Raw genomic sequence first — 27,093 nt, 5'->3', positions numbered from 1 at the left:
AAAGGGCAACCCCAGAACAGAGAAACTCCTGTCTGGTTCTCAGCGATCTGTGCAGTCTCCTCAATCTGATAATTGGCTATCCCTCAGAGTCCCCCACAACATTCCCTTTAAGGACCAAGAACATTTAAGGGGGACCCTTAGTTGTCTACAACCGGGAGTTCTTAAAACCTTCAAACTAAGTGAGCTTCTGATCGACATTTGGGTTCATAGCTTTGAGACAGTAAATGGGGTTCCCTCCCTCCCTCACCAGTTCCCTATGTTCTCTGCCCGTGCCCTGTGCCCTCAGCAGCGTTCCCTGGCCCCAGGGGAGGGATGATTCATAAGAAAAGCAGAGACAAGCCTCATAAGGCTCGTAAGACATGCTCACAGCTTCACAAGCACAGAAAGCCTCAGCCTTGAAGAACTGGGAAGATACACTTGGTCAAAAACAAGAATTTTAGAAGACTGTTTAGTAAGAGAAAAGCATAATCTTAACCCTCAGCAACCCTGCCCCACTCCCAACAAGAAACCAAAAATTTAGATTCTGGCAAGTCCCTGGGGATAAGCTCTGTGCCTGCGTGTATGTGTTTGTGTGCACACATATGTACACATGTGTGCATGGAAGCAAGCCCACTGTCCACACGCGTAAACTCCATGGGTTCAGGGAATCCCAGAGTCTAGGGGACTCATGCTTTATTTCAGAGTAAAACTCAGGAAACATGGAAAGACCTCGGATTCTTTGGACGAACCCTCTGGTGCAGGAGCCTTAGGGCGCAGAAGACTGCAAGGAGCCCCCATGGATTTCTCTGCATGGAGGATGAAGGGGACCTTCTTGGAATAAAGCTAGAGGCCAGAGAGAATGACAAGCTTTTCTGCAGATGCCAGTGCGGGTAGGTGACGGCGATGATAACTCTGACCAGATGTATTCCTCGCCCATTGGACCTGGGAACCAGCAAGACACTGGAGCCCAGGGGATGGTGGGTGGGGGAGGGGAGACTACTCATTGTCAGACCCAGTGTCCACCATCCAGTGGGTAAAATTCAGCTTTGGTTCTAGACGCTAAAGTTGTATCTCTTGCATAGATGAATCTGTGGCCTGAAATGTATGCCTTTTATACGAGCAACAGCTTAGGAATTCCGTATGGCAACTGCTCTTTTTCTGGAAACGTTTCCTTCTTTTGCTGGGCATCCCAGACAATTTGAGCCCCTCTCTGTGGCCTCTGTTGAACACGCCTCTCCCCTCGCTGGGCACACTAGCCTCTGGGGCCTCTTGCTAAAGGTTCATCTCTGTAGTTCCTCCTCTTGTGCATACAGGTGCAGGCAAAATCTGCACCTTTCTTCGGAGCTCTGCTTTGAGTTGGTGTAGTCTCTTTAAGAATGGTGAACTTATACTAAAGATTCACACTGGGTCCCTTCAGATCTTGTTAGCTGGAAGGCAGAGCCATCTCTAGGAGAGGGGGGGGGTCTTTATGGATTGCAGCCCCATCGTACAGAGATCTGGGTGGCCTGGGTGATTTTTCCATCTATACTCTGACTTAGATGACACGTGAGATGGTCTGACAGACCCTGGAGATGGATGGGGTCGTGTGCTTTAGAGTTCATTATCACTGTGGGGGGCAGGGCAGACGTGGAGTTGGGGGTGTTACTCCTGCAGCCTATAGGTGTGGCTGAGAGGGTCAAGTCCCTCCAGAGTGCAACTGGCTGCTGCTACCTGGACATCATGTGACTCTTCCTTCTTTGGGTGTGTCGCTGTGTCACAGGACAGGGGCTCTGGTGCCACCTGGGTTCTCTGTGGATTTATGTATCGTAACACACAGACTGCAGGGGGCATTTCTCCTAAACATCTTCAGTGACTATGTCTAGCAGAAGAAACAGATGGTAATAAACACGGGTGACAACGTGGCTGGTATTCCGGAAGACGAGACACACATTTGACAAGTTGGAAATTCAAAAAGAGGATGAAATGCAACCACAGAGACCCAACTTCAAGCAGAAAGTAAACTCGAAGCACAAAAGACTAACTCACATAAAGGGAAGGCAGAAACTGTCAAGGCCCAGGGTTGTCAGGGAATCAGATCTGAACGGAAGCTGAACATACCGGATGGCGCTATAGGTTTCTGATGGAAAAGCCCTTGTATTGGGATTTAGGAGAAGGAATGTAGGAGTTCCTGTCGTGGCTCAGGGGAACGAATCTGACTAGCATCCATGAGGATGCAGGTTCGATCCCTGGCCTCACTCCGTGGGTTACAGGATCCAGTGTTGCCATGAGCTGTGATGAAGGTCGCAGACATGGCTCAGATCCCGCACTGCTGTGGCCGTGGCGGAGCACAGCTCCAATTCAACCCCTAGTCTGGGGACTGCCATATGCTGCGGTGCAGCCCTAAGACAAAGAATATGGAATATTTTTGTGACGACGGTGTTGCTATGAAGGAGCAAGGAAAGCTCAAAAAACATACACAGAATAAATTCATAAGCGAGTCGACCTTAAAGCCAGAGAAGTTTCATCCAGGTACAAGGATGCCTTTTTGACTTGCAGGATGACGGATTCTATAATGCATGTAATCCTTCTGCATCCTTAGACATGTTCAAGAACAAAACAGGCCCGTTTTTTTCAGGGAGGCCGGTCGGCATGATGCTTTACCACATGGACACTTGGGGCAAATGATCCAAGCCTCGTTCTGCCATTTAGAGTGTGACTTAGGGCAAGTTATTGAATGTCTTGGTTTCTCACCTGTAAAACGGGGACGATGCTAATCATAATAGCACTATTTTGCAGAACGGTTGTGAGTTAAATGAATTAGTGCCTCTATGGCATTTAGAAGATACCTGGCATATAGTAAGGTCTAGCCATTCTTCTTCTGAAATGTTCTGACATTCTTCTGCCTGAACAGAAGGAACCTGGCCATGTAGCCATCCATTCAAGGCATGTGTATTAAGAGCAGTGATGTGGATTATATACAGTCTTGGCCCCAAGGGGCAGGGGAGACAGGCTCACAGTATGAGATGGTGTGTCATGGAGTGATTCCTTCGGGCCCCTGTGGTTGATTTGGTGACTGAAGCCTGCAGGGGCGGCTGTGCCAGCAGGTATGACTATGAAAACCTCCCCTCAGTACACGGGTTAAAGCAAGGTTTAATCCTTTGTTTTAAAGTCGTTCAGCTAATTTGGATATTCCTGACTCAAGGCCCACAAGCCCCATACATGCCCCCTGCTAGTATCCCCCAGCCTTGAATGTACACCTGTTGGAATGGATTCTCATTTCTCATTCATCGGGGAAAGCGGAGTTAAGGCAGCTACACCGGCCTCCCGGGGATTCAGTCATTACAATTTTAAGTTACAAGTTCAGTTTCCTCTTAAGGACAGCTTCTGTTTCTTTGTAAAACAGGTGGCCTGGAAGAGAGACATGTCCACGGTGGACCCTCTCCTTTTGGCCAGGAAGACAGGCATAGGAAGCCGTATTTCACACTTGGAATTCAATGTTAAGCACAAGGGTAGTCCACAACTGCAGTTACATGAAGGAATGAGTGACTTTGAAATTAATGCATGTTTCCTTCACAAGTGGTGTACTGAGCTTAAAGGCCTTTTTAAGATTGCGGCCATGTATCTCTCAGAAAGGATAGCCTATCATCTAAAAGAGAAAGGTAGATAAAGGAACACAAGGACATATTATTTTGAAATGTGTAGGCTAGCAGTTATTCACCACTGAAACTAGAGGACTATGCTCTCTGGTTATTAGGGTGGAGAAGCAGCCATTCTCAACGCCAGGAGGGACTCCCAAGCATCTCCCCCACACAGCCGGGCAGGTGTATGACCCCACCCAGAACATTTGTCTGTCTTTGCTCTTTTTCGGAGCTGAGACCCTCCGACCTCCCTAAAGACCCACTACAGAGTCAATAACCCAAACAGCCAAGAGTCCTTTTCTTGCAGCCCGCTGAAATCTGCTTTTTTTTCTCAAGAAGTTCATCTCCCAGCTTCTTCCTTTATGTCCACGGGACATGGTTCTTTACATGCAGGAACTCTGCAATCGTGTCGCCCAAACTTTATTTTAGGAGTATTTCTTGAATCTTCACTGGCTGCCAGCCACAGAGTCCTTTTGCATTTCCTCTTCATATCCAGTCCTGGTGGAGGCGAGAAAGAGTCCTTATCTCCACTTTAAAGAGGACGGAATCGAGACACAAGGGAGTGCCTGTGACTGGCCCAGGATCACATGCCAGCCAGGGGCAGAGCCAGGATTCAAACTCCGGTCTTTGGTCTGCATGAGAGGGCCATTTCCACAACCCATTTTCCCACTGAGGTCTCCACACGCCTAACAAGCCGCTGCATCTTCTTGCTCAAGTTTGTGCTTGATATCTGAGCACCCGGTGGTGTAAAACTTCGATGCAAGAGAAGTAGGGTTAGGGGCACTGGGAGACAGGCAGGAGAATGGGGGCTGGGGGGCCGGCTGCTGCCTCCCCCCCCACCCCACCCCCGTAGTCACAGGTCCTTCCCACCTTCTAACCTGCAGCTGAGCCGCACCCCCACAGCCAGTGACTTCCCTAAGTGTGGCCAGGAGTCTCCTTGAGATGGACCCAAATAAAGAAGAGGGCCCTGGCGCCATGAGAGCTGTGACTCCTTCACTGCCACACGGCCTTGGACCCTGAGATCCCACGACCCCCCCGCCCAGGGCTCAGGCTGGGCCAGGTTTCCCACGGTGAGCGAGAGGCCTCTGGGAATCACATCCTCGTGGGAGGGGAAGCTGGTGCTTCTGTTTTCCTCCTTCCCAGGCAGGGGTGGGGGTGGGGGGCTGCTGGGAGTGAGGCTGCACCAGCCCTGGGGGACCAGCTTCAGCCCAGTCGCAACCATGTCGGGAGCCAGGGCCTGTCTGGCAGAGGCACATGGGTGCCTGATCCAGCAGTGGCCCCAGAGTTACAGGCCCACAGCCGGCTGTTCCGCCTCCACCCGCTGTGTCCTCCCGACCCCTCCTCAGGGCTGGCAGTGCTTGTTCCTTAGAGGCGCTGGAGGACCCTCTCTGCTTCCACACCACGTGCAGTTATGGGACCCAGGCTCTTGCTCCAGAGACAGGCCTGGGCTGGGGGAGCCCAGCTGTTCGGTCCGGTCCTGCTGCTATTGCTTCTGTGGCAGGTGACACAGGTAAACAGGCATCACCCAGCTTGGAGGCTGTGTTTGGAGTTGGAAGAGCCTGCACAGGTCACTTAACCTCTCTGGGCTTCTATCTCCCTCACCTGAAAGTAGAGAAAACAGCTCCGCCTCCATTACCTTGGGGGCCTTGCTGGTAATATTGATATTATTGTTATCACGTGACGCACTTGCAGAAAGAGAATGCAAAGATTTTCTTTGTCTTCTTTCTTTCCCACGCCATCAACATTTTATTCATTTGAAGTGTTTTTCGCCACATCCACCCTTCATTAATGGGAGGGATTTATTTTGTCATTGGGCAGGAGGATGCTGAGTGCCCAAAAGCCAGGGCCGGCTTCTGGGACACAAAGGGGTGGAAGGCTGTCACCTGAGAGGTCCCCTCTCAGAAAGACCCACTCAGTACCCTTGGACGTCTCAGAAATTGGCAGCATGCCATTTGAACCCAGGCCCCCTGGGAGTCTCGAGAGGACAGACATGGTTGAGCCCTTCCCTGGCATGGCGAGTCACCCGGGCATCTGTTTGAGTGAGAAATCCGCTGAGAAAAGGGGACATTGTGTGGGCACCTGAGTCCCAAGATGGCACCTGAGACATCAGGTCCCCCAGCCCCTCCAGACCGCAGCCCTCCTTCTCTGTTCTTCCCAGCTCTCAGGGCCCAGAACTGCTGGAAAAGTCAAATGGTACGCTTCTGTGATGGAGAGGAGTGTAGGTGATAGTTGCAGAGCCCGAGCTTAGGACTGGACTGCCTGGGTTCGAGTCCCACCACTGATTAACCACCTGACCTGGGATATTATTTGACTATAGCTTCGTCTCCTCATCTGCACATCGGGGAAGACAGGATGATAAAGACAGCACTTATTACATACAACCACAGGGCTGCTGGGAAGATAAAATATCAAGATTAAATTGATGTTTAAGTGCTTGGGTTTAGCACTTAACAAGAACCCAAGGTTACATTGGATGCGTCAAATTGAAATTTGGAAGCTCCGTTAGATAGCATTCCTGTTGGAGATAACTGGGCCCCAACACATTTTGCAAGAACTCAAGGCAGTGGAAACTCGGTAGGAACAAGGGCTTGGAGAGGTTCACTGGGGCCCCTCATTGGCTGTGTTCCACACGCGGGGCAGACAGCAGCGCGTCCGTGCGTTTCCAGCTTGTTCGTGCTAATATCACCAGTGCCTTGGAGGATATCCATCCAGCATGCGCTCATGTAGAAACGCCGCCTGATGACCCGTTCATCGAGTGTTATAAAGAAGACGTCAGCCTGATGCAGACACGTCTGGGGGCGGCGGGGGAGACGCGTTCATTTTCACACCTGTCACATGGCAACGCCAGTGCGGTTCTGAGAGCAAGAGCTGAGCGCAGGCTGCGGAAGAGGAAGCTGGGCACCGGGCAAGACCAGAGAGCCAGAAATGTCCTTCCCAGCCAGGCCTGCCTGCAGGGGCAGCGGGGATGAGAGCTCACCACAGAAGAGACGACGCGATTATGCTCAGAGGCAGAGAGCTGACACTGCCCGCCATCTCTGAACACGAGCTCTCGGCTGGGAATGTCGGATCCGCTGGGAGAGTCCTTGGGACACCCGGGTCACCTGGATAGACCTTTGTTATTGCTTCTGCTCTATAATCATAGGTTCCCAATCTGGGCACGGCAAAGGAAGTTTGACTTTTCTTCCTTGATTGGGCGCCCAAGCTTGCAGGTGGCTTCTCTTTGCTCCCTGGCTTTCCTTGTCTCCAGCTCTCTCTGCTCCCTCCGCCCCATTCATTGCAGCAGCCTTGCGCATGCACTCTCAGAGCCTGCAGCTGGCTGGGGCACCCCGGGGAGGGGGACGGGGATGGTCTTAGTGGACAGTGCACAGAGGAGCCAGTGAGAAATCCAAGCCCTTGTGTCCACGGTGGCTCTAACCATGTGATCTCAAGCAGGCCGTTGAACTTCGGGTCTTTCAAATGTCAGAGGTGCGCTGAGTGGTAACGGACAGCAGAAAGGAAGACAGGCAGGCTAAATGATCCCTCTGGCGTCCTCAGGGGTAATAGCTCTGAGCATCAGGCAGACAGGTCTGCAGCCGGGCCTTGTGGTTCAGGGTGTGGCTGGAGAGCCAGACAGCCCTCAACTTAACACCAGCTCCACTGCTTCCCAGCAAGTCAGCTTCTCTGGGCTTCAGCTTCACCCGGGGTAAAATGGGAATAAAACTAGCACCTCCCACATGGGGTTGTCAGGTACCACGAGCTACCCTAAGTGACCATCGGCATCACTAGAATCATAAGGAATTCAGAGGTCAAGAAAGCTTGAATCTTGGCTTGGATCAGCAAGTGATTTGGGCAAGTCATTGAACCCTTAAGACTCACGTTTTCCGTCTGAAGCCGGGATGATAAGTATCACGCATATATCACAGGGGAGCTTTGGGGACCACATAGGACCATCGCGAGAAAGCTCACAGCACAGTTCCTCTAGACTGTTAGCTCTTTAAAGAGAGCTGTATTCTTTTCCTGGATGTATGACCTGATTTCTTTGGTGAGGGGGTAGGGGTTTGGTTGGGGCACTGGGCCACATGTGGCTTGTTAGCAAGAGCAAAGAATGACGGCCTAGGTAGGAATGAAATTCCTAGTCCTGCGGCCAGGCCCCAGTGCCCCGGGTTACACATCAGTCACCTGCAGGTAATGACGGACGAGCTGCAGAGTCAGGGACTTTCACCGAAAAGCCTTTCCTTTGCCCAGCCCCAAGCGGGCCGGCGCCCCACTTCTCAGAGGAAAGATGCTATGAGTTCCCCCCCCACCCCACCCCCAGTGCATTTCTTCCAGCTTCCTAGTAACAAGCCCCAGCTTGGGCTCATGTGGGGCAAGACAAAGCTTCGGGCCCAGGGATGTTTGTGTAGGGAGGAGGTGGAAGTAGTTTCAGGAGCTTGATTCATTACAGCAGCAGCAATCTCAGTCAAACAGGTTCCTGCAACTTCTCGGAGGCCTCTTTGTTCCATTGTTCCGGAGAGCCAGACAGGCCTCCCCACAGTCCTGGGAGGGGGCAGGTGGGGTGGGGAAGGAAGCCCCTTGGAGTCTGGCCAGCAGGCTGCTGCTGATGGCAATTTCATCTCTGTTCACACACTAGGGACCCAATTCTGTTTGATTATAGCTTATAAACCTTTGGCAGCTGGCTTCCTTTGCTATTTTCTTCTCCAGCGGCAGAGGGGTGGCCAGAATCTGTGGGAAAAAGCTGGAAACATACTGATATTTTTTTTGGACACAGGCTAGATTTTCTTGAAGAGTTTTTCCAAATCTGCAAGTCAATGATGGGAAAACTGCGACGTCAGTGGACAGTCCAAAAATTTAATAGAAAAGGGGGGAAGGAAGCTTTCAGATAATCTGAAGCATACATTGGCTTTTGATGCAATGGACTATTATTTGGCCTTAAGAATGAATGAATTACTGATATGTGTCCACATACAGGTGACTATTGAAAAAATGCTGAGTGAAAGATGTCAGGCACAAACGGCCACATGCTACTTGATTCCATTTGTATGAAATCCAGAAGAGTCAACTCCATAGAGACAGAAAGTCCATTAGGTGGTTGCGGGGGACGGGGGAGTAGGAGTGGCTGCTAAGAAGTGTGGGATTTCCTTTTGAGGTGATGAAAATGCTCTGGAATTAGGCAGTGGTGATGTTTGCACAACTTTGTGACTATACTAAAACCGCAGAATTGCACACTTAAAAAGGAATCTTACAGTATGTAGGTTATTTCTCCATTTTTAAAATTGCACGATAGAAACATTTGGGTTTTGGTTTGTAAGAAACTACAGAGGCGGAGAGCGTGTTGCCAAACCCAAAACAAACAAACAAACATAAAACGCTTCACAGTCTGACCAGAGAGTAGAGTTGAGCTGGGTCTTGGTTAGTCATCTGCCTATCGAATCCTCTGTCGTCAGGCAATTATTTATTGGGCACCTGCTATGTATCAAGGCATTTGCAAGAACCAGGTAGGTACTGATGAAGGCGACAGTCTACCTCCCCTTCATGGCCCCCCACTAGCTCATCGTGCCCTCTTGGGCCGTTTGTTTAACTTCTCTGACCCTCTGTGTCCTCATCGGTCCCTATGAATGTATAATGCTGAGGTCCCAGGCAAATACCATACAATTGTATCTTACCTGGAGCAGTGGTTTCTAAACTTGCCCCAGAGCCCTGTGAACTGACAGGTGTCTGAAGGTCCTGTGTCAACCACCTGCAGGGGACTTTGTCCTTGTGTTCCCTGCACTCTCTGGTTGGGAACCCCTGCCCAGTCACCTCATAGCCCGCCCGAAGCCTGGCTGCTTAGCCGTCCTAAAGGAAGTTCCCTGCCTTCTCTGGTTGCATTCTAGGCTGTCCCAGGTCTTCCAAAATATACTTTGGAATCTCCACTTATACTTTCTTTGGGGCCCTTTATTCACAGAGCACTGCTGAAGGGACCCCGTATTTTACCATCTGCAAAATTAATTTTTCCTGCATGTCACCCTCCACTGGTGTTAAAAGGAGGGAAGCCAGGAAAACCTTGTCCAAGTTTCACAATAAAACAAAGTCACACATCCATTTATAGGGTCATTTTTCATTTTGGAAATAAGCTGCTTGTTTTGCCCAGTTCTCATTATTTGGGGGAATATTTTTTAAGCCATTTCCTAAGCCCAGACAATATTTTGCAGACCAAAGTGTACCTTATTGTTATTTTAAGGTAGCTTTGGGGTTCATATACACTAGATCACAAAATCGGTAAATGAATTTTAAATGTGAACAGAAGCTTACACACACACACACACATACACACACACACACGAGTAAACCCAGGATACTTTATCATCCTCCTCAGTACTTGGCGGGTCTTTCTAGTTGGGCAGCCAAATCAAATGAGGTGCACATTCTCATAGCTTTGTGCACAAAGTGGAGGCGCACCTAACATCCAACCACCAGGGGGCGCTCGATACCCTGAGGTTGCAGAAGACCGGAAGTGAGAGGAGAAAGGGTGAGGGCTGATAGGGTTAAAGGTGAGAGGCCAGTTCTGGCTTAAGGTTCCTACCTGGGTCACTCCTCTCTGCAAAGGCCACAATGTGGATCCCGTTCAAATCATCTTCCTGGGGGAGAAGAGAATCAGAGGTTACTCTCCTCGGTGGAGAGATAGCAAGGAGTGAGTGAGGGACGGACTCAGAGGCTGGAATGGAAATGCGAGGCAGCGGAGGGCGGTGGACGCAGGGGCACAGGAGAGCCGAGCAGGGCACACGTTCGGGAAGGGAAGACTGATGGGCTGCCGGAGCAATATGTGGACTTTGAGCAATGGGTTTGCAAGACAGGAAAACACCCGTACACACAGACATTAGCACTAAAGGGGCCTCACTCCGGTGATCTGGTGGGTCCAGGAGAGCAGCAGTAAAAGGCAAAATGAGGAAGAATGTGAGTCTGGTTCATCAGGAGCTCTGAGCGCAACAAGAGATCTGAACACAGCTCCGTGAGTGCGCATGTCAGACAGTGCTTCAAGAATTCACTGCCAGAAATATAATCAGCGCTATACCATCTTATGAAAACTTCCGAATGCTGCTGACAGATCCTGAAACTGTCCCCCCAAACAGGCAGCCGACCGGACCCTATGAGGCACGTTAGGAGGTGGGTCTCTTTTGTTTACAAAAGAATCAGAGAAGCATAATGCTTCTCTGTTAAGACAACTCTTAGGGAAGAAGCAGAACCTGCGTGGTCAGTAGGGGGCGCCTTGCCGACTCTGATCTCCAGGTTGTTTCCTTGGGCGTCCTTCCTGCTCTGGAACCAAAGCTTGCCCACGCAGGACAGGTCATGAGAGTGGGCAGCTAGGGGAAGAGTCTGGAATTTGGAGTTAGGGGAGGTTGAGGGTGCGACGGTAAAAGTGAGTCATGCGCACTCACGGTGGGTGTGGAGGTTGGGATGAGAAAAGGAATCTAGACAGAGTGTTTTGATTCCATGAGCAAGCAAGCGGCATTGGAGGTTTCTATGTCCTGCACAGAAGGGACCAAATAGGTGCCTTATGTCTCCTCTGCATTGATTATTTCTGCGTAAGGAGAAGTGAGAGCTTGGAGGGACTCCTCTTAGGAGAAAGGTGATCCTCAGGAGGCCTGGAGAGGGAGATGTGTGAGAAGGAGCCACCTGGGATAAATCTCAGTGGATGTGATTATCACTGACACCGGCAGAGGGCTTCACTGGGTGCCCTGAATGTCATAGCAGAATCACCCTATGGGATAAAAACTCCAGGCCTTCTCAACCCTCCCACGATCTCCGTTTCCATTGCAATTGATTTTAATGCTGGTGCAATCCTATCTAAATGCTAATTTTTCCCCCTTTGAGTTCGGAATGGACAAAAACCACCAAATATTCTAACCGAGATTAAATGGAAAATATTATTAAAAACAAGAAAGTGGGCACTGCCCTTGGTCAGATTCTCTGAGGAATTGAATTTTACAGACATGCATGTGTGTGTGTGTGTGTGTGTGTGCGCGCGCGCACGCGTGCGAGTGCAGGTTTATTACACAAATCTGACAGCAACCAGAAGGGGAGTCTGAGGTTTCACTGTTTAACATTTGCTATTATCGCCAGACAGGCTATCCTGATCAGTTCTCATTAGGCTGCCCAATGTCTCTGTCTCCTGCCATCAGTTGAAAGTGAGCAGTATTAACTCTGGGAAGCAGGCTTCATTTCTGTGTGTCCTTCTAGAAGGCATTTGGAAATTGGTTTTAGAATTAAGAATCCATATGCGTTTGCTCAGAGGCTGTTTCTAATGTGGCTGTCACTCTCCCAGCCTGAGATGGTCCCTGGATGGAAGGCCGTACGTAACCCAGAGAAAGAGCCTCTCTCTCTGTGGGTCAGCACACGAACCTGTATTGCACACCTGCAAAGAGGCAGGTGCTGCTCAATGCCAGGTACTTTCAGTAAGAAACTCACAGAGCAAGAATCCATGGGCATGCTGGAAAATCAGGGTTACTCAGTGAGAATCCAGCATACGGGGGTGGGGGTGAGGGGGAGAAAGAAGCGAGCTGACCACCCACGGGCCTGAGAACACCCCTGGGCATTCTCTGCCCAGATCAGCCACTTTATCATTAGATTACATTGCCTTGGGAATAACCTTTTTAATTGCACAATCTCTCCTTAACTAGATCACAAGCTCTCTGAGGGAAGGGATTATGGCTTAAAATAATGATGATGATTAAAATGGTGACAATTATATCTGCTGTTTGCCACCCTATATATCAGGACTTTGTAAATACATCATTTCTAAAATCTCAAATCAAAGTCTTATTTGTATTTAATGCTTAAAGAATTGAGTTCCTTGGAGTTCCCATTGTGGCTCAGAGGCTAATGAACCCAACTAGTATCCATGAGCACACAGGTTCAAACCCTGGCCTTGCTCAGTGAGTTAAGGATCTGGCGTTGCTGTGAGCTGTGGTATAGGTCTCAGATGCCGCTTGGATCTGGCGTGGCTGTGGCTGTGGTGTAGGACAGGAGCTGCAGATCTGAATTGAGCCCTAGCCTGGGAACCTCCATATGCTATGGCTGTGGCCCTAAAAAGACAAAAAAAAAAAAAAAAAAAAAAAAATCGAGTGCCTTACCTAAAGCCACGGAGATGGTACATGACATAACTGGGATTCAAGCCAGTTCTGTCTGGCTCCAAAACCCATGTCCCTTCTTTTTCACTGTAGGGGGCCAGCCTAAGACACTGCGTCATAAAAACTATTTTGGCTGAAGGCATTTGAATTCCTGAAATCCTTGATCTGCCTAAAAGCAGAGTTTCCCCAGAGAACTCAATTGTCATAACTCTGATCTTTTCTCAGACAAACATTATCACAAAACTATCATATCTGCCATCCGTTTTTCCTAAGGGCCCATTTATCTTCCCCCAAAAGCCATTTGTTCTCCCAGAAGTGCTCCGCTGCCCCCTTCTCCATTTCCCCGTTAAGATGGTATATAAGCCTCTCCCCGAGTCACATTTCTTTGTGAACGCCTGTGACTAGATAGCTAGTTAAATCTGTTTTTTTCTTTTGCGAATCTGTCTTTTGTCAGTTCAATTTGGAGGCCCTGAGAAATGAACCTTAGAGGGTAGATGAAAAGTTTTCCTCCCTGACATCACAAGAGCAGAACGGGCTTCATAGGTTTATCACCCCCTCTGCAGACTTCCCAGAAAACAGTGAAAATGACTTCAGTTGAAAGAGGCCAAGAAGGGGCTTTTATACGAAGTGTCTGAGCACCAGATCCTGCAAAGAAGGGGACATGTGGGAGTTACTTTGGTGACTACCTTCCTCTAGATTCCCTAGCTGTTTGTATGCCCTCTGTCACAGCAGCCAGCATGCAGGGCTGGTGCTTTATTGTGGGGACTGTTTTATCTACTCCACCCTGAGTTCCTAAGGACAGGACAGCAATGTTTATTTTTATAACCTCCTTGCTTGTTGGAGTGGAATAGATTCTTCTTCATAGGTTCTTCTCAATGTCTATTGACTTAAAAAAAAGGGGGGGGGGTACAGTGATAAAAATCTTACTACCGCTTGAAGAAAATACAGATACCAAGGAGAAACGAAAGCAATTGCCCACCAATCAGATATATTACCATTGTTCATATTTTACTGTTTCCTTTCAGTCTCTATTGAATGTTTGCTCTCGTGGTGAATGAAGAGATGCAAAGTGGGAGGAAAAAAGTGGTTAAAACTGTCAGACTCCCTAATGAAGGGACAACGGAGGGATGTCGGGTCTCACCTGGAGATCTCTGGCCCCCTCTGGGAAGCACTTTCCTATTGCAACCAAGGGAAGGTTCTTTTAGAAAGAATCCCTGACTCCCATTTCCATGGGCTTTTGCTGAGGACTCTGCTAGGATGGAGAGGAGGTGGGAAGGCGGAGTTTCGAAGCAGAAGGACTGGTCACCACTGGGTCTGGACTACCCTGCCCTACCCCGTCCTTCTTTGAATATTAATATTCTACATAAATAATAAATATATAGCCATTTGATTCACACACAGCAAATATTTTTTCAGGAATAACAAGTTATATGTTTCCCATGATTTGCTGCTTTAAAAACCTGTACACTTGGGGAGGGAAGAAGGTCAGGCGTTGTTTTAGTTCCACCTCGTTTTCCTATTTTATTTAAATATCTTGCAATGTCTAAGGACACGGGTGTTGAAGAGGGAGATTTTAAGTTCCTGAACTGGTCACTTTTTCCCCATCATGTGTGGTTTAATTTGCTGTGGCCAAGTAGCCCATGGAGAGGCTGCTCTGGGGGTGGGCTCTGGGGTTGGGGTGGGGCTAGGCAGCGGCTCCCCAGAGAGCCTCCTGGCAGGCTGGCTTCTGCTTTTCCTTTTTCAGCATGTGAAGATGATCCCGGGCGGCCTGTCCTGCCCTCCCTCCCTAGTTGGAGATTTGGATGAGGGGCTGGCTGGGTCTGACTGGGGCTTCTGGGGAATTCATGTGGGCATTCCTTGATGGGGTGCTGAAAAGGAGTAAGCAAGCCTTGCTGCCCTTTTCTCTACCCAGTTAAGTTCAATACATACCCCTTTCCCAATCAGCAAACACTTGACTATATAATAACGTGGAAAATATGAGCCATCACTGTCATTTTATGGTACAGCAAAAGCTGTAGCCTAGTCATTACGTGAAAAGAAATCAGAGAATAGGTTCCAGTGAAGCCAAACAGCGAACGTTCTTTCTGAACATCTGCTTCCGATATGGCAGAGGGAGCATTTCTGCAGGGCTGTGTGGGAGTCTAGGGGTGTCTGATCAGAAGGAGGGGCAGGGAGTTCCTGCTGTGGCACAGTGGGTTAAGAATCCGACTGCAGTGGCTCAGGTAGCAGTGAAGCGCTAGTGCAATCCCTGGCTAAGCACAGTGCATTAAAGGATCCAGACTTGCTGCGGCTGTGGCGTAGGTTGCAGCTGTGGCTTGGTTTCAGTGCCTAGCGTGGGAACTTCTATATGTTGTGAGTACAGCCATTAAAAAAAAGAGAGAGAGAGCGAGAGAGGTGGCGGGGGGCAGGACACCCCTCACTATGGTGGTGATTTGGGCTGTGATACTGCTGTGTCAGTGATGAAAGGCTGGAGAGAAGGCTTCTACAATTTTGCCGTCTCCCCCTTCTGGGAGACTAGATAATTGAGACTTCTCTCTAGGCATGAACAAAATAAAAAGAAGTAAAGATAAAGGCAGAGCAGCGCAGAGCAGTAACTATCATTCTCACTGTAAATTGGTACCTTGCGTCACGAAAGACAAAGAAAGACCAACAACCTATTCCAGATTAAAGACAACTAAAGAAACATAACACCCCAACACAAGCATTCGATCCAGGGCCAGAACAAAGATAAATGTTTTCTCTTGCCATAAAGGACATTAGTGACAACTGGTCAATTTGAATGAAGTCCGTAGATGAGGGAGGAGACTTGTATTAGTGTTAATTTCCTGATTTTGTTGAGGGGACTGTGATTATGTAGGAGAAGGTTCTTGCTTTCAGAAAACTTCTGAAGTATTTAGTAGCAAAGGGGAGTTGGGTCTGTCACATACTCTCAAACAGTTCAGAAAAAAAACCCGAAAAACAAAAACCTGTGTCTCTATCAAGAGCACACGATAAAGCAAAGGTGGTAAAATGTTAACATTTGGGGAATCTGGGTAAAGACATTCATGGAATTCATTATACTGTTTCCAATAGGTCTGAAATTATTTTATTGACATGAAAATACTTTAAAAAGGAATATTATTTTAAAAGCACTGTTATGCTCCTTTTGTTATTTTTACGTGTAATGACAAGACCTCCTAAAGATTAAACTTTTGAAAGGTTTAAATGTTGGGGAAATATGTTGGGGCTGTGCTGTTCTTAAATAATGCACTGTCCTAGACTGGATTATTTGTGTTCGGTGTGAAATGTTTGTTCTACCTTCAAACGGCCAAAGAAGCTACATGCCAGTAAAACAGAAAGTGTCAAGTTACCCCAAGTTCTGCTCCTCTGTTACTTTAGACACTGCACGAGAGAATTTGTAAATACATACTTCCACGTTAATCCCCTCCTCCTTCTCCCACTCTCTGCCAAAATGTTGCCTTATGAGGATGTGGCCCACGCGAGGAAAGGAAGAAAATGTGAGATCGGGCTCCAGATGGTCTAAATTCAAGTCCTAAGATCTAGGGCTTATTCGCTATATATCCTTGAGTGACTACTTTCACCTGTATGATTGTCAGTTTCCCCGCGAAGCTAAACTACTATTTGTTTTATATCACTCTCTAGAACTGCTGAGAGAGCCAAGTAAAGGGGTGCAGGACATACTTTGAAAAATGCTCCCCAGACGTTAGTTGTTCATGTTTACAGAATTTCGTGTAAAGCCGGGGTGGAGTTGGAGGTGTATTTCCAAGACCCTTTTTATAATACAATTTGACAGCCTTACCTGTTGTCTATGACACAGACCTAGCAGAAAATCTGACTCAGTGCTTTCCAGTGTCTTGAGCTGATGGTTAGAAAAACAGCTACCATGCTTTAATTGAATACCTACCATGTTCTGGGTTCCTCACACCGTCTATCCTTACAAAACGCCTGATTTTATTTTAATTTATTTATTTATTTATTTATTTTTGTCTTCTTAAGGCCGCACCCATGCCACATGGAGGTTCCCAGGCTAGGGGTCTAATTGAAGCTGTAGCCGCCGGCCTATGCCAGAGCCACAGCAATGCCAGATCCGAGCCACGTCTGAAACCTACACCACAGCTCACGGCAATGCCGGATCCTTAACCCACTGAGCGAGGCCAGGGATCAAGCCTGCAACCTCATGGTTCCTAGTCGGATTCATTTCCGCTGTGCCACGATGGGAACTCCCCAAAAGCCTGATTTTAGAGAAGTTAAGGTGCAGAAAGACCACGTGACTTAATGCAACTACTAAGTTCCAGATTCTGGAATTGAGCCCAAGTCTGTATGAAACTCATGGTCTGAGTTCCTTGCGCTGTGTGACCTTGGATCACTGGTAGCCAGGGAATGAAAGCCAGCAGTCACTGTAGGAAATGAACCCAGAGAGACAGTAATTTTGCCCACGGCCCCGCCCACGAGAAGTGGGCTGCTACCATGCCGACATCTACCGCAGGCAAATAAGACGATGTGGGTTTTGGAACTCAGAGTGTATGCCTCTTGGGGAAGGTACAAGGCGGAAAGAGTTTGCCACTTTCTTACCCATGTTTCAAACATATCTTCTGGGCGCAGGCGACGTAGAGTGGGTCTGAAAAGACAAACAAACAAAAAGATGAGCTTCCTTGAGTAGGGATGACCGCTGCCGACAGCAAAGCCTCAGCGCAGTGAAATGTAAGGCGAGATGTTGGTTCACTTTCAAGAGTGTAAAGGGCCCTATGTGCTTGTTTCTCCCCTAACGAGACCGAGCAGCTCAGCCCTGTGATGTCTCGTGCACAGCTGGGCCCAAAGCTCACAGCCTTTCCCGAGACCCTTTTGATCCAAGGATTATGAAGTCAGTTACAGATAAGGGGTCAGAGGGCACAGGGTCAGGTCACACCCAGGCCAACAAGCCATTTCCCTCCTCATGGACAGGTGCCTCTCCTGAGAACCCAGACTGAAGAGACCCAGGACAGAAAACAGCCCAGAATTACTGTTGCTTTGTCACCAGGGTCACCCATCCAAAGCCCTTTAGGGACATTTGAAGGAACAGGTCGGATCTCTATTTTGCTCGCGGTTTCATTTCTTTTTGAAGGTTGGCAAATAGTGTTAGGCATGTCGAAATTTCCTCCAAGTGCTGCTTCTGTGTAGGGACGAAGGCCGACCAGGTGATGGAAAGATGGAGTTTCAGGTTCAATGAGCAAATGGGAGCTTGGGGAGGGGCGAGGGGTGTGTGGGTGGGTGGGGCGGTGAACCCACCCCTGTGCTCCCTGTTCCAGGATAGTCCCTCTTTCAAGAGCTGGGGTTGGCTAACTACAGCTGATGGGCCACATCCAGCCCAGGGCTCCTATCTTTAGAAATAAACGTCTATTTGTAAACTCATATATAAACCCATTTGTTTACGTACGGCCTATGATGGCTTGCACACTCCAGGGCAGAATTGAATATCTGCAACAGGCACCATCTGGCCTTCAAAACTTGAACTATTTATTATCTGGCCCTTTACAGAAAGAGGATGCTGATCTATGCTAGAGCTAGTGGGATCAAATATTCCTCTCCCAGAAGTTCTGTGCATAACCTGTGCATCCCGGGCTAAGTGACCTGACTACCCCGCGCCCAGTTCCTTGATCTGTACAGTTAGGATAATAATAATTACCGCCTACTGTTGAAGATTAGGGAAAGTAGCTTCCAGAAGCACCTACTTTAGGAGGCTGTCACTAAATCACTAGCATGGCTATCACCGTACCGACACCTTGCTGTGTACGGTGCCTTCCTCCCTGTGACAAAGTGGGCTGAGCTTGCTGGCAAGTGTAGATCCATAGTCAGAAAATGCCCGCCGCGGACCAATGACCAGCAGAGCCACAGTGAGTTCAGTTCTGCTGGGATACTCACTCCTGGTTGTCGCCCTCAGGCGTCTGAGATGGCAGGACTGAATGGCTTCTTCAGCCCCCAGGCTCTTGTTACCCGCCCCCCCCAGCCCCCACCTCCCCTGCATGCCATCTGAGGCACCTTTGATGCTCCTTCACAAACTCCACAATCTCCTCTTCCATGTAAGGTTTGTCAGGGATGACAATGGGCTCTTCCATAAACGGCTCGTAGAAGTCAACCTCGTTCATCTTCAAGGACAATTTCTTTGCAACCTGTAACAGTTAGAAACAAGACAGTTGTTGCCTTGAACACTGGCCTAGAGTAGCAGTGGGTTGTCCGGCTACGAGTCTGTGTGTTGAAATGATAGGAACTTGTCACTCAAGGCCTGGCCAGACCCATCTCCTTTTGTGATCAAAGGACAGATAAGAAAAAAAAAAACCTATCTGGCAAATGAGGTCCAATCGGGGCAGAGAGCCATCAAAAAGGAAGGTGGGAAATTTAATTCCACACTCACAACCACTTTATGGTATTTGCCAGGGGCTGGAGGAGGAAGCGAATGTCAATGGATCATGTTCAGTGTCCTGGGATGTATGGGTCTAATTGAACCAATTCTGAGAGAACAGGCAATTGATGGAAACCATTTAAAGCATACAGGTACTTGGAATCAGAGGCCAGCCCATTAATCTGACCTCCATCAGCTCATAAACTCTAATTGCTGTTTTGGTTGAAGCATTGGCCCCAGGGCTGTCCCTGAGTCCTGGGCTTGTTTGATAGTTTCTCAGGCTATGGGAACAGCCTGGTTGGTTACCAGTTAGAAGGTGACCCACCATCCTGGTTTGTCCAGGGTGGAGAGGTTTCCCAGGGTCCAGTGCTAACACCAGGATAGTACCCAACTAGCTAGGATGAGTGGCTCACCCTGTACCAGAGAAAAAGCATGGGGAGCCAGCCCACAGCCCCGAAGCCATCTGCTCTCTTGATCAACGTGGCCGCACCGTCCGGTCAGAGCAGAATGGTTGCTGTGTTCGCCTGCAGAGCTGCTGAACTCACATCTCCTTTTGTGAAATGATTTGAGAGGCCTGGAATGTGCAATGCTCTGTAGAAAACCAAATGCCATTCTTTTCTGGTTCAGAGCTGTGGTCCGAGAAAGCACAGGGATGAACAGTGGTTCCCTTGAAACTAAAGAGGAATTGCCTAAGAGCTGACGCCCTGTGGTGGTAACCCACGGTGCAGAGGCCCCGGGCAGCCGTGACTAACTGGGGAGAGGGAGGAGCTGGGTGTTACATAAGCAGCAACACAAGGAGGTCCATTCGGAGCAAACAGTTGGTATTCCTATGGCTTTAGTCATCAATTGCTATTAATTCCAGGTCCCTCTATTCCAAACGATACCTAAGGGAAAGAAATATCAGAATCCTACCCAGAGCTAAAGAAAACAGGCTGTGTTAGGAGCCACAGTCAGTCAAAGAGATTTTTATGGTCATGTTGATTTTGTTTTCAGAGACAAGAAGGTGTGGGGTCTTTCCTTGCCTTTTCCCCGCTTCCGAGGGGTGGGATGGGGTGTGGATGATGGGCTGGACAGTGTAGTTGGGGAAAGTGGAGGAAACAGCAGCCATACAACCACTATTTGGGTTTATGCACACTTCATCGCAAAGCTGGGCCCATGATAGGATGGGCTGGAAAATGACATTGGATTCTGGTTTTCTGAGTTCATGAACTGCTTATTGTAGGTGCCAGGAAACTGTGCTTTTAAGAAGTGGGAAGGGACCGGATGAACAAAAACTAATAATAGCAGGCACATGGCGTGCTTACTACGTGCCAGGCGCTGTGGCAGAGTGTTTTAAGTTGATTACTTTCTGAAACCCCACTTTGATTGTATGAGGTCAGAACTATTATTATGCTGATTTTCACAAATGATGAACCCGAGGCACAATGTGAGTCTGCAATTTGTCCAGTGAAGCGTTCTAAACTACCAGTTTGCCTCCATTCCAATTCTTCTTTCATTTGAAAATTACCGTCTCCTGGACACTGGACAAGAGGGAATTTATGTCCTTTAAATGTGACCTTGGCCCTGCGCATGTCACAGTGGAGGTTTCCTTGTTTCTCCTGTAACACCAGTTCATCCCCCGCATCGTGTGCTAGAATGAAGGCGGAAAGGAGCTCAGCAGAACCTCCACTGAGGTAGGCAGGGTAGATACACCCGTGTGTGTGAGTGTGCGTGTGTGCGCGTGTGTGTCTCTAACGTTAAGACCAAGAATGTAAAGTGGGATTATGCTGTTCCTAAAATGAAGCCTTGGACCTGAGCAAACATTTCCCGAGGCCTGCTCACTGTATCCATATCCCCACTGTAGCTTCCTCACCTTGAATCTCAGAGAGTCCTTTTTTTTCCCATTCTTTTAATCGTGTCTTGGGTGGTAAAGACGGAAGGAGATTTGATTGACTGAGGCACTGATTCATTCATTTATTCAGTAAGTATTTAGTGGGGCCTTCTGGATCCAAGGGACCCAGACCTGCTTCATGGAGGGTACAATGAAATTAGAATGGATTTTATTATTAGTAGCTGATGTTGTCTATATAATGAATTCGTTTGTGCTTAAAAAAAACTTAGGAGTTCCTGTCATGGCACAGCAGAAATGAATCTGACTGGGAACCATGAGGTTGTGGGTTTGATCCCTGGCCTTTCTCAGTGGGTTAAGGATCCGGCATTGCCATGAGCTGTGGTGTAGGTCGCAGACACGCCTTGGATCTGGTGTTGCTGTGACTGTGGTGTAGGCTGGCGGCTACAGCTCCGATTCGACCCCTAGCCTGGGAACCTCCATATGCCGCGGGAGCGGCCCAAGAAATAGCAATAAAAGACAAAAAAAAAAAAAAAAAAAAAAAAAAAAAAAGAAAGAAAAAAATTAGTGGCATTTGAGTTTGGTTTGTCAAAGATAAAATTACAGAGTACAATGGCCACTTTTCTGAAATTTGCATGTGTATGAATTTTGCTGACAGATATTTCTTCTACAAGTTCTTAAGCCATTTCAGTTGTTGCAGATGAAACCAAAGCAATGAATTTAGATCTTCTCAATGTCTTCTCCACCAACTTTGTTTAGAGAATCACAGCTTCTTTTGGTCTAGTGCGGTTCAGAAAATGATTTTGCTTCTCACGGTTCACTTCAGGAAAAGAACAGGGCAGTGGGAGGTGGCATGGGATACTTGGAACTGACGTTTTTCAGGCTGTAAAGTGCCATAGAGTGGACACCGTCCTTGGCCCTCTGACTCCCTCTTGTTCCACTTGTTTCAGAGGGGGTGGGCCCTTGCACAGGATCAAGATCCATAGATGTTAGTCCCAAACCTTCATGCCAAGTAAACTCTCCCAGGGAGCTTTTAGAAAATGCACATTTTAGGGCCTGGTCACAACCCTAAAAAACCCAAATTTCCAGGTGTGAGGCCCAAGAATCCATGCTTTTAAAAGCACGTTGGGGAGTTCCCCTTGTGGTGCAGCAGAAGCGAATCTGGCTAGGAACCACGAGCTTGTGGGTTTGATCCCTGGCCTTGCTCAGCGGGTTAAGGATTGGGTGTTTCCATGAGCTGTGGTGCAGGTGGCAGACGCAGCTCAGATCCTGTGTTGCTGTGTTGTAGCGTAGGCCAGCAGCGGTAGCTCTGATTCGACCCCTAGCCTGGGAACCTCCATGTGCCATGGGTGTGGCCCTAAAAAGAAAAAAATAAAATTAAATTAAAAAAAATAAATAAAAGCACTTCAGGGCCTACAAACATGGACAGTGGTTAGAAACTACTAAACTCCCAAATCTACATCAGCAGCCCGGATATTTCATTCTCTTTACAGTTCTCCAACTCATATATTTAATATAAGGTATTTATTGGTTTGTTTACTTTCTGTCTTCCCATCTTCTTCCCCAGCCCCATAGCGTAAACTCTCAATTCCATAAGGACAGGCAACTTTTCTGCTCCAGTGTTGCATCCCTGGCATCTGGAAGAGTGCTTGGCACAAAAAAGGCACTCAATACATATGTGCTAAGTGAGCAAATGAGTGAATAAATGAAAACTCCACCCAGCGGAAGGTCTTCTCAACTTGTAGAAATGAGGACTCATCTCGCCCTCTTATGTTCCTCAGGAGATTCTTCTTCCAAGATTTCCTAATGTTTTCATAGCTGTACAGTCGTTGCTGTCTTGAAGCAGAGACACCCAATCTTCAGTTATTGTTGTGTTTTCTCTCGTCTTCCTCTCCTTTATCTCAACAGTGGCCAGGTCCTCCTGCCATTTCGACACCAGCCAGTTGTTTTTCCATGATTAGGACTGTACTGTGCTTCCTGGGCCCTTGCCTCTCCTGACTTCAGCTTCCACAAAGCACCTCCCTTTTCCCAGGTCCCTCTGGGTTCCCCAGCATGTGTCTCCCAAACAGGTCCTTCCACCCACCTCTCCTTGCTCCAGCACCCCCTGCTGGCCGCCGCTGAGGCTTGGACTGGACGCAGCCATGCCTTCTGGACCCCACCATTTTCCCCCGCTCCCCAACTGATGAGGGCAAGTTCTCAAGTCCCAAATGCATCATCAAGTCCGCTTAGTGCAACTGTGTTCAATGTCGAGGGGGAGAGAGGGTGTCTTTCTCTTTGTAAATGTTATGAAATCCCACAAGTCCACATGAATGAAGGCACTGATGACTCAGTGTCTCACAGAGTTTTTAGTGAAGAGCCTTCTGAGTTTTTAATTATAGCCTCGCCTTCTTCCTGGGCCACAGATGTAAAGCCATATGGTTGGACTGGGAGGCACCTCTGAAAACAGTCCCTCCCCTGACCTCAGTGTTGAACCTCTCTTCTAAGAACACAGGCTTTCCTGCTTGGCCACACATGCCTGGCTCTCTCTTCCCTCGGATGAATTCTTACCCAGGAGTCACCTGGGTAAGAATTTACTCCTGGCCCATCATAACCACACATCAGCGATGGATTTACTTTAGGCTTCTCTGGACCTCCCCTTCTCTACTAATATCCCCTCCCAACCCCCAGCCTCCTGGGCTTAGATGACTGCCTCTTCTTAACAGCCATGCTTGCTAACGTTTACTGAGTGGTCACTATGTGCCGGAGGTCAGCTAAGCATTTGACGTGTACTGCTTCTTCCTCTGGAGCACAGTCATACAGGGCATTGACCTTGAAGTCTGGCTGACCTACGCACTCACTGAGTGACCGTGAACAAATCACTCCATCTCTTGGTACCTTGGTTTCATCCTCTGTAGATTGAGGATTCTAATCCCTCTTTTACAGGGGTGTTGAGAGGATTAACGAGAAAACCTATGTAAAGCTCTTAGCACAAAGCCCAGCACATCAAAAGTACTTCATAAAGGATGGTTATTACTCTTTTTGATATTCTTGCTCAAGCTCTCTCCCAACTCTAACCCAACCAATTTAGGGTCAACTCTCTTCAAGTTTAGATTATATCACAGAGATTAGAAAGCTCTCTTCTGGATTATAGGTTTGTAGACTGGGGCCACAGCCATGGCAGTGGTTATGTATATCTATTTCATGCAGTCTCTTTTCATTATACTCCTTCCTTGCTTCAGCACCTGCAGGCTTCCTCTTGTTCTTCACAGAGAACTTGAACTCCCCACGGTATCAAAGCCCAGGGGCACTGCTCATCCGCTGCTTTATGCCATAGGGGGAATAACTTTTACATTTTTCACTTTTAAATTTTACCACTTGAATTTGATCAGGACCTAGTTTGTCCTAGGTTTATGTGCTCTAGTACAATACTGTGATTTAGGGCTTTTAGTTATATGTGAGGGAGTGCTGTGGAAGTGAGTTTGAATGTGTGTATTGGGAGTGTTTATATATGTGCGGATGTGAGGGTGACTGAGGAGGTGTATGTTGTGTTTATGTTACGTGGTTGTGTACTGTATGTGTTAGATGGGTGTGGGTGCTGTGTGTGTGTTATGTGTGTGTTGTGTGGATGGGAGTGTGAGTGTGGATATGTAGGTGTGCCCCCTGAATCTCAAGGCCAGGTCCAGAGTCTTCTATGTAATGGTGTGGGTTTGGGGTACAGATTGTCCTAAACCGTGACCTCAGCACTACCCTACTATTAATTCTCTGGAGACCTTGCATACTCCTTAACTTTTCTAACTCTTTTTTTTTTTTTTTTTCTCTCTCTCTCTCTCTGGGAAGAGGGTTTGTCTGTTTGTTTTGTTGTTATTATTTTGTTTTTTACTTTTCAGAGTTGTTTAAAGGATTAGAAATAGTATAGGAGTTCCCGTTGTGGCGCAGCGGAAACGAATCTGACTAGGAACCATGAGGTTGCGAGTTCGATCCCTGGCCTTGCTCGGTGGGTTAAGCATCTGGCATTGCCATGAGCTGTGGTGTAGCTTGCAGATGCGGCTTGGATCCAGCATTGCTGTGACTGTGATATAGACTGGCAACTATAGCTTGATTAGACCCCTAGCTTGGGAACCTCCATATGCCAAGGGTACAGCCCTAAAAAGACAAAAGACCAAGAAAAAAAAATAGTATAGATGCAATATATAAAACTGTGCCCAACACACAGAAAACATTCAATACATAGCCATTTTAGTAGTAACTGGAGCCACAGTGAGGGTAGTTAGACCACAGTAGACCCAACCTCACTCAGTGAGTCAAGGTCCCTCTACCTCTATTGTTCTTTGGCTTATAAAAGCAGTTGCCACATCCAGAAAATATAGATCCATTCAATTGTAAACAAGCACACCAGCGACATCTCCTGAGGATGTAGGTAGCTTTCTGAAGCACCAGGGCTTTGGATGGTCAGTGCTCCTCCCCACTCCATCCCCAACCCTAAACCCAGAAAAGGGGAAGGAGGCAACTCCAGGAAGGGAGAGGATGGCCCTAAGCAAAAAGGAAGCTGTGTCCAGTGTCCCTGCACACTCTGGGCTCACACACTTCCCATTCTTAGTGTTGAAGGTGAAAAAGAGAGGTTCATCTCTCTTTATTGGATATTTTCAGAAATACCCTACATCCTCTGAATTTATCATCGTGTGTTCATCTCTTATTCAGTGATAATTTACTGCCATATTTCTAATGCTTCTGGAGAAAGTGTCAATGGATGAAGGATGCTTAATGTTGGGAAAAGAAAAGTGGTGGAAAGTTCAAACTTTCATTCTTGTGCTCAAATTAGGGTTTCTGAGGTACTTACCCCTTTGTCAAAGGTAGCAAAAAATTTGATGTAAGGCTGGAAGTGTTCAGCTGCCTCTTCAAAAGCCTTGTAATCTAAGAGGAAAAAGATGAAAGAGAGAAACATTTTCAAGATGCATACTGTACCGGAAGTCTCTCTTTTAAAATAATGTAAAGTGGGAAGCCAATTAATTCTCATTGGATAGTTGGTATTATTTGCTCCTGTTGAAATGCCAAGGAATTTGGATTGACTGGCATCCAATCACCCAAGAGGAGAACTCTTTATCACACTTTTATGTGTTTTAGGAAATTGGGTGACAGAAAGGCGAAAACGAAGGAAACTGAGAGAGGACCAGGGAGAGAAAAAACAAAAGAAGTTTTTCCATTCAGACCCACTGCTAGTTATACATGTGCCCTCTAAAGAGAATACAGCCCACCATATAAATGAGTGTTAAGTAAGAAGAAGCCCACTTGGTTTGCAAAGCAACTCAATCAAAAAATGACACTGCAGAAGAATTTTAAACTTCTCAGCAGGAGTACATTTTGGGGTAAATCCAGGTTTTTCTTTCCCTCTTTTTCAAATTTTCTTGTTTTCATTCTGATTCCTTGAGAGGATGACTTAAAATTTAAAAAAAATTTTTATTATAGTTGATTTACAACGTTCTGTGAAGATGTCTTAAAATTAACCGAGCCCATGCTTCACTCTGGCCCCAAACTTGAATTTAAACTTGTCAAGATAAGCATGAACCACATGCATGTGGCCAGATTGTGCCTCACTCCACCTAGACAGTTACTACTTGGGAAAGACATTCATATTCCAGTCTGATATGAGATGGGAATGGTGGTGGTGGTGATGGTTTTGCATAAAGTCTGTAATCCTGCGAGTCAGTGATCCTATGATTCATTCTTAACAAGATTAACTTTTTTCCATTCTGTAGAATTTCATATCCCTTAATCATCAGAGGCGTAAGCTGTAGCTATAATCCCAGAAGCACACAGACTTCTCTAATATTCAATCAAAAACAATTCACGAATGATGCTGGCTCAGGAGACACCAGGATGAGTAAGACGAGGGCGCTAATCTCAAAGGCTCACAGCCAAGGAGGGTTATGGACCCTTAAAGAACGACAATGAAATGTGATAGTTGCTGGAATAGAGGAAAGGGCAGTAAGCCCAGATGAGACAGGGGCTGACAATTTTACAAGAAGAGCTGTACAAACTGATACACATTTACAGACACTCACTTCTCATAAAAGTAGTTGGGTCATCAGAGTACATATCATAAAACTTGAGAGTTGGGATAGAGGATTGGGGGAGGGGAAGAAGGTGAGTGGGAGCTTTGGAGAATGAATAGAGAAAAAGTGGGAAAGTGTAGAAAGTGGGTGGTTACACCCATATCTAAATTGTTTTACA

General features: G+C 47.5%; 1 protein-coding gene across 5 annotated transcripts in view; it reads right to left on the bottom strand.

Moving 5' to 3' along the window:
* Window positions 1–27,093, bottom strand: part of CASQ2 (calsequestrin 2) — a 65,794-nt gene that overhangs the window by 5,766 nt on the left and 32,935 nt on the right. For 2 of the 5 annotated variants that reach the window (XR_014844392.1, XM_021089995.2), the window contains exons 5-8: window positions 25,703–25,776; window positions 18,698–18,828; window positions 17,255–17,300; window positions 10,138–10,192 (exon numbers count right to left, since the gene is read on the bottom strand). Coding sequence is in view for 1 of the 5 variants with exons in the window: in XM_021089995.2 (XP_020945654.2) it covers window positions 10,138–10,192; window positions 17,255–17,300; window positions 18,698–18,828; window positions 25,703–25,776 (306 nt within the window). In the remaining 4 variants the exon portion in view is untranslated. Of the gene's footprint in view, window positions 1–1,145; window positions 4,095–10,137; window positions 12,615–16,787; window positions 17,301–18,697; window positions 18,829–25,702; window positions 25,777–27,093 lie in introns of all 5 variants that reach the window. The other 3 variants (XR_014844395.1, XR_014844393.1, XR_014844394.1) reach the window with 3 other exon arrangements.

Source organism: Sus scrofa, chromosome 4, assembly GCF_054392235.1.
Source record: "Sus scrofa isolate SSC_HxYL_T2T_F1_AM1 chromosome 4, Sscrofa_HxYL_maternal_Yorkshire_Landrace_v2.0, whole genome shotgun sequence".
Lineage (NCBI taxonomy): Eukaryota > Metazoa > Chordata > Mammalia > Artiodactyla > Suidae > Sus > Sus scrofa.
This window is presented reverse-complemented; position numbering and strand designations above follow the sequence as displayed.